Source organism: Mus caroli, unplaced genomic scaffold (genome assembly GCF_978045245.1).
Source record: "Mus caroli unplaced genomic scaffold, Mus_caroli_1 scaffold_3, whole genome shotgun sequence".
Classification (NCBI taxonomy): Eukaryota; Metazoa; Chordata; class Mammalia; order Rodentia; family Muridae; genus Mus; species Mus caroli.
This window is the reverse complement of record NW_028227258.1, coordinates 104,877,448-104,884,919: the sequence shown is the minus strand read 5'-3', so window position 1 is coordinate 104,884,919 and position 7,472 is coordinate 104,877,448. Positions and strand designations below refer to the sequence as shown.

Sequence of the window (7,472 nt, the reverse complement as noted above, 5' to 3'; positions counted from 1 at the left end):
ATCTATTCATCCAACGCCACTCACCCACTACACGAAGTTGGTGAGACGCTGTTCCATTAATTAACTGGCAAACAACTTGTTCAACCAACCTTCCTTATAAACTCTTGCCCATTTTTGCAGTACTGCTTTTCTATGTGCCTTCTAATTATCTCAAATATTGTTTGGCATGTGTGCAGTTTGGGAAATTTCGAAGGTATGGCCTTGAGGGAGGAAGTGTGTCACTGGACAGGGCCTTGTGAACCCTGCTGTGACGGTTCAAGACTTGAGCCTTCAGCTTCCTGCTCTGACCAGCATGTCTGCTGTTTGCTAGCAGGAGCCCTGCCTCCCTGCTAAGACAGACTCTAATGAGCATTCTCCTGTAAGTTGTATTGGTCACGTTGTGCCAACACAGCAATAACAAGTAACTAATATAGGAAGAAACAAAGCCAGAGCACAAGAAACAAAGCCTCCCACAGCAGGCTTCTACTGGATCCCCAGGAGACTGCCGGAAGTTAGACTGTTACTAGCTAAGGGCTTTTCTAGCTCTCTGCTTGTGAAGGGTCATAAGGACTCAGGAGAAGGTAAGATGGGACCTAAAGTGAACTGGGTAAACTGACAGTATGCACTAAAGAAACAAACAAAATCATGATGTCAGCAATAATACAACGAATTCACTGTGTAAAATACTTAACCACCAACCAAAGAGTACACATGGTGGGACTCATGGCTCCAGCTACATATGTAGCAGAGGATGCTGGCCTAGTTGGTCATCAATGGGAGGAGAGGCCCTTGGTCCTGTGAAGGTTCTATGTCCCACTATAGGGGAATGCCAGGGCAGGGAAGCTGGAGAGGGTGGGTTGGTGAGCAGGGGGAGGGGGTTTTTTGGAGGGGAAATCAGGAAAGGGGATAACATTTGAAATATAAAGAAACTATCTAATTTTTAAAAAAAAGAGTAAAATACTGTCTATCATATCTGCAAAGATTCAAGAAGTATACAATGTCAAACCCTAGACTGCCAGTGGTGACAAGCATTTTTGCATGCATGTTGTTGCAAGTATAAACTGGCAGTCATTTTTAGGTAAAATAGTTGGTAGAATACATCAAATTTAAAGCCACATAAACTTTGAGGCAGGATTCCACCCTAGAAACTTAACTTCTAGCCACAGGCTGACTGTCTACTGCAGCAAGAAACAATCAGGGTCACCTACACAAAATATATTATTTGCAACTTAAAATAACAAAATTCGATAATATGCACTAGGATGGGGAGCTACTCATGAGACCCTGGTTGCTTACTGAGTGACCTCGTAGGAATCAACTGCTTTGCATAGTGATACCTTCATCTACAACAATGTGAGAAGCTTGGTGTTGTTAAGACTGCTACTATACAGATGAAACCAGACAATATATTAATGCTTTGTGAAGTGTTGGCATGTATTAAGTGCTCAGTAAACATTAACAATGCCATGTTATTGCTAAGCAAAACAAACAAACAAACAAACAAAAAACCCGGAAGTATCAAACAGCCTATATAATTGCTTTTTGTTACAAAAAAATCTATATTATGTCATAGGGGGAAAAAACAAGCCTTTTTTAAAAAAATCTAAGATTTGGGGGATATAAGCCATTTACTATTTGAGCTTTACATATGCTGGTGCTTAATATTTTCAATAAAAAGTCCTTATAACTTTAAAAGTAAGCAAGCAGGCCAAAGTCGACTGCTGGGTGATAAGGCACCTGCTTAGCATGTGCAAGACTCTGACTTCAGTCCTCAGTACTGTACAGGCAACGAGTGAGGAAGAAACATAGCTCTAAAAACTAGGTAAGCTTGGTCTGGGGCTGCAGCAAGCCCTGAACCAGCACCTCATTCCTAACAGAATTAGCCCCCCAGTGCTGCGAGCAGGTAGTTGGGGGAAGCCACGGTAAGAATGAGGCGCGAGCACACACAGCCAGAACCCAGATTCAGGATTAACGAGAGCAGGTTGCTTCGTTTTCAGTTATAACAATGGGAAAAGGTACCATGTTGTTAAAAACATAATTTTGATGAAGGTGTTGGAATGATTATGAATTTTTTTTGTTTTTTTAAAATTCATACCTTTAAGAGTTTTCCTGGGTACCTCAAATGAAATAGAACCTAAAAATCTGTGGACATTCATCTTGTTGAAGGCCATGTAGCCAGAGCATATTTGCCTACAGAACCTCGGGTCCTTCCCGTCTTTCTCACTGTCTGCCAGGGGTTGTAGAAGCCACTTCAGTTCCACCCAAAGCCCTCAGTAATAACCATCCCAGACGACAGAAACAAAGGCCCGAGTGGAAGCTCAATCGTATTTATTTTTTTTATATAGAATTGAGGAGTAAAACCTGTACCAGACTCTAGATCAAACGGTTTCATCTGATGGATTTGGCTGCACAGTTCCTGTATGTACAACATACTGGATTATAATCAACAACACAGGTAAACGTTTATTTGGTAAAATGTAGAAGTGTAAAAAAAAAAAATTAAGTTAAAGTATTAGCACACTGTATAATACAGGGGCAGGGGCAGGGGTCTCCGTCAATCACCATTTTAAAATAACCGTTTTCCTTTTCGAATGGCTTGTTTTGTTCCACGAAAAGTTACACTTTCACAAGTTGCTTCTAATGACATCGTAGGAACGCAGTACTCCGTGACATGTCCGTCACGGACAAGTCACGTCACCTTCTGCAGATTCCTTTCTGCTGAGCAATGCCCAGGCAGCTGAGGCTTGTGCACTTCTCATCCACTGAGAAATCACTGAAAGAAACACACTTTATAGCCTAGATACTACAGTAAAACAAGGCCTAAAAATCACCTGCTGTTAACAAATGACAGGGTGTGTAGCTATTTAAATGCTTCAGTGAAGTGTATCTTATCAAGAAAAACGTGTTTTGAATCCAACTTTAAAAAAATGTGTCTATCCTATGACAAAATTTGGAGATGACATGGTAAAATTTATTGATTTAGGACTAAGAAGACTAGACAGTCTGACAGTTGGCTTATAGTATGATAGAGTATATGAATAGCACCTTATTATGAATTCTTAGAAAATATTAATACTTATAACAACAAAGAACCACTGAGAGACTGCTCTGAGGGCTAGAGATGGTGCTCCATTGGGGAGCAGTTGCACACATGAAATCTTGGGTTCACTCAGAACTCAGGGAAAAAAGGTCTGGTTTCTAGCTTTAGTGCTCTGTAACAAACCATATTTTATGTTCTTAAAAACAACAACAACAATTATAATATCTGGCTTTATCTATTAGTAAACAGTCAAGGGCCATATTTCATTCTAGAAAAATACTATATTAATTAAAAAGTTTTAAACTAATTTACTAAGAAAATTATTCTAGTACTTCATAATGCCACAAGCTTATTAGAAAATTGCTTCTAAAACTTGGTAACATAAATCATAGATGATTTAACTAATTTTTTTTAAAAAAGGAGTATCTTTTGTTTCTTACACTTAATAACCTGCAATGCATCTATAAAAATATTTTTAAATACAGTAACACTGTCAAGTTTTGTTAGGTCCCTTGTGTTTTTGGCTTGTTTTTTGGTTTTCCTCAGAAAGAATGTGCTCTTTTTTGCAACTTTTGCTAACAAAAGAGGAAACGAAAGAGTGCTCCCTTTCAACCTAGTAGCAACAAAAAAATTCCTACTCGTCTCTCTTGGAGTGCTCAGAGAGAGCAAGGAATTAACGTGGACATAAACTGGGGTTCCTCAGAAAAAGAGAGATCACGTTAAGAGTGCTGAAAGCAACAGCGGTCCATGTTCTGTCAATACATGGACAATGTCACAGCCCCACCCCTTCCTCCTCTGCCCTTCCAGGTAAAGCTCACCCTGTCCCTCTTCTCTCTAACAGCGGTGTCTTTTGGCATAAAGGCAGCGGAGAGAAAACCGTTGCTTTGCTCTTCGGGGCACTTCTCCCACGTCTTGCTTGCCTTGTCTTTGAGGGGTTCTGACATGTCTGCTTTATTTCACATCACCTGGCCTTCCCGCCACCTTCCCTGGCTCTGCTACTTTGCCTCTGACCTTTCAACTTGCCTCTTCCCACCAAGACCAAATGAACTCTGTGCATTTCTATTTCAATGGATCAAAAGGGATCTTACTGAAGATCCTCAACCGAGAAGCCTTCACCCTCACGGCAACTGAAAGCTTGCTTCCAGGTTCTTGATGTCTTTCAAAATAAAAATTTAAAAAAGAGAGAGATTAAATTCATAGATTATAAATAATGTCAGTTTAAAATACTAAACAGCTAAGGACGTCATTGCCAAGTGCAGGCGGCCTGCCTGCCAGAGGAACATGAAGCTCTCAGTCCTGAAAAGCTAACAAAACAAATAATATGTTGGTTACATAGGAGGTATGAGTACATACCTTAGACTTTTTTCCTTACCAACGTAGCAAAAGGATTAGGACAGTGTACTTAGGAAACAATTTTACTGAATTCAGACGTACAAATCTACAGCTCATGTCCTGACTAGGGCCTTTCTGTATGTGTTAATCAGAGATCGGCTTCATTCTTCAGTTTCATAGACAGGATTATTTTAAACACTTGAAATCTTGAAAGCAGAATTAATAATGCCTCAGAGTACAAAACGCAGCACACAAAATTCATGGTTCATCAGGCTGTGACCTAGTTGGTCTGATGTTTTCAGAATCAGGTCCAAAAGACAAAAATATAGTTGCCACTGATTTATCAAAAACATGTGGCTACCTTCTGTAATAGCTACAAAATTACAGGGTTTTTATATATATATAAAACAAACATCAAATTCTAAGCTGCATTTTGAAAAAAAAATCCAAGCTGCAATTAAAAAAAAAAAGTTTTGTTCTGTAATCATTCATACTGGGACCAAATGGTCTCTTTCACGCGATCTGTCACGCAAGAATTGTGACAGATGTTGAAGTTACTCTCCTGCTCACAGAATGGAGCTGCTAAGCAGGAAAATGATGAACAGTGACAACATTGGTACTCTGTGCCCTTGTAAACACAGAATGAGAGAAGCCATCAGAGCCAGCATGGATCCCAAACTACACTGTATTCCCTACAGGAGAAAATTACTATTTATACAATGATTTTTTTTTTTTTTGAAGCTCGAGTTAAATAAGTTTTAAAGCATTTGTTACTACTGTTATCAATACAGCTTTTGAAACTGTAAATCACTTCCTGGACCAAGCTGCCTATCAGAATTCACTGCCTGAGGTCAGCTTTGTATGGCTTAGAATCAATTGATATATGAATTTAAGCTAACTGCAATAAAATCCAGCCATAGGGCTGCAGGCATTCTCTAAAGTCATTCTGCACAACCCATCCTGCTTTATCTGCCACAGAAATGCAGGCTTGCAGAAAATGAGAAGAGAGTATTTATTTCTGTGTAACGTAAGTTCCTGCGAATCAACACCAGGCAATGATTAAGCGGCCACACGGACAAGGAGTGTGAGTACAAAGGCAGAACGTGGTGCAGCTGCAGGCCCGCTCTGCTCCATCACTTGGTCCGCAAGGCCCAAGACTCGCGGCAGCTCACAGCTGCATCACGTTACAACAGTAGTGATTACAGCCAGGTTAGAAAGGGCTCGCTTTTGTTCAGAGCAGACTCTACGTCATTGAAGAGGGGGATCAGATCTTCAGACTCCAAAGTCCCGAGGTCAACATTTGTTCCTGGAAGGCAGTCCAGGAAATCAGGGAAGCGTGTCTGCTGGGGATTGACGGTCATGGGTGTCTGACCAGAATTTTCACCTGTAATAGAATGAAGGTGATCGGGTTATTTCCTCCTTGTAAATTCTTTTTTTTTTTTTAATTTAAATTTTTGTTGTTGGTCAAGACGGGGTCTCACTATGTACTTCTGACTGTCCCAGAAGTCACTATGTAGACCACTGGCCTTAAACTCACAGAGCTACACCTGCCTCTGTCTCCTGAGTGCTGGGATTAAAGGTATGTACCATTACACTCAACTAAATTTCACTTTTTATGAGTATTTTGCCCATAAAATTTTACATCTGTGCAACATATGTGTGCCTGGTACTCACAGACCAGAGAGTGTTAAGTACCCACAGAATTGGAGTAACAGACAGTTGTGTGCTATCATGCAGGCAGTGGAACTTGAGCTGGAGTCCTCTGGAAGAGCAGCTGATGCTCTTAACCACTGAGCCATCTTGCCAGCCTTTTCTTTTAAGTTCTTGAGTAGGGCACAGATAGCTCAAGGGTTAATAGAACTCACATTTTATTTATGCAGACAGACACCACGTTACCGACCTAGTCCTATTTTGGAAGTGTTTAGCCCAATAAGACTAGAGTTCTGCAGAATACAAAGTAAGAATAAAACGCTAGAAAGTTAAGCCCCTAGGATCAGTGTCTGCCGTATCCACATCACAGGGGCTGGAGAGATGGCTTGGCAGTTAAGAGCACTTAAATCAAACACGGCCCAGTGCAAACCGCCCCTATGTGACTCTTTACAGCCCCTCCTATGTTCTCTACCTACTCCTGTCAGTCTATAAGACCCAGAGAGATGCCATTCCAGCATCCAACCTGTACTTTCGCAAGGCTCAACTGTAAATCTGGCTATGAGTCTAGCATTCAGACTCAACATTTTAGACTCTTAGCAGCACAGAGCAGTTGGACATGCACAGAGTATGCTAAGCTTGAGGTACTGCAAACCAATGATTCAGGAGACAATCTCTTATTTTTTGTCAGAACTACTACACGTGTATGAGTGTTTTGCATGCATAAATGTCAGTGTAACTCCTGAATGTTTGGTGCCTACAAAGGTCAGATGGGGGTGTTGTATACCCTGGAACTGGTGTTACAGAGAGTTGTAAGTCACATGTAGATGCTGCATACTGAACCTGGGTCTTTTGGAAGAGCATCAAATGCTGAACCATCTCTCCAGCACAACAACTGCTTTTCTGTCATGAATAATAATAGAAGGGAAACTTGCAAAAGTATTTACAGAGAGCATAGACTCAAGCTGTCATCTAGTTTTGGCTTGGCTACTACGTGAAAGCCAAGCATGGTGGTCCATGCCTTTAATTGCTATTAATGCTCTATTCGGGAGGCAGAGTCAGGTGGATCTCTTGAAGTTCAAGGTCAACCTGGTCTACATACCAAGTTTCAGCACAGCCAGAGGTACATAGAGAGACCCTGTATCAAAATTAAAAGGAAGGAATGGGAGGAGGGAGGGAGGAAGAAGAAAATCTGTGTCCCAACACCAAAGTGCAAACTTACTTAAGAGACTATTTTGTTGTTTGGACATGGTCTACTCTATAGGATGCACAGGCTGGGGACTAGAAAAGTCAAGCTTGTTGTCTTCTTGTAAATGGCTGAAGTGGGATATTATGTTAGAACAGAATTCTCTGAGTTATTGATTTTCTAAATGACCACTGTCAATCCCTTCTAAAACTAGTGAGTAACATGAAAATATCAGCATGCCTGGAGAACCACAAAGAGTAGTATTTCCCAGTAAAAAGAGTGGACTAC

General features: G+C 40.8%; 1 protein-coding gene across 2 annotated transcripts in view; it reads right to left on the bottom strand.

Annotated features, from left to right (window-relative positions):
- Positions 1-2,292: 2,292 nt before the first annotated feature.
- Positions 2,293-7,472, bottom strand: part of Wwtr1 (WW domain containing transcription regulator 1) — a 119,592-nt gene continuing 114,412 nt past the window's right edge. For both annotated transcript variants that reach the window (XM_021158158.3, XM_021158157.3), the window contains exon 7: positions 2,293-5,735. In XM_021158158.3, coding sequence (XP_021013817.1) covers positions 5,551-5,735 — 185 coding nt within the window. In that variant the 3' untranslated portion in view covers positions 2,293-5,550. The remainder of the gene's footprint in view (positions 5,736-7,472) is intronic.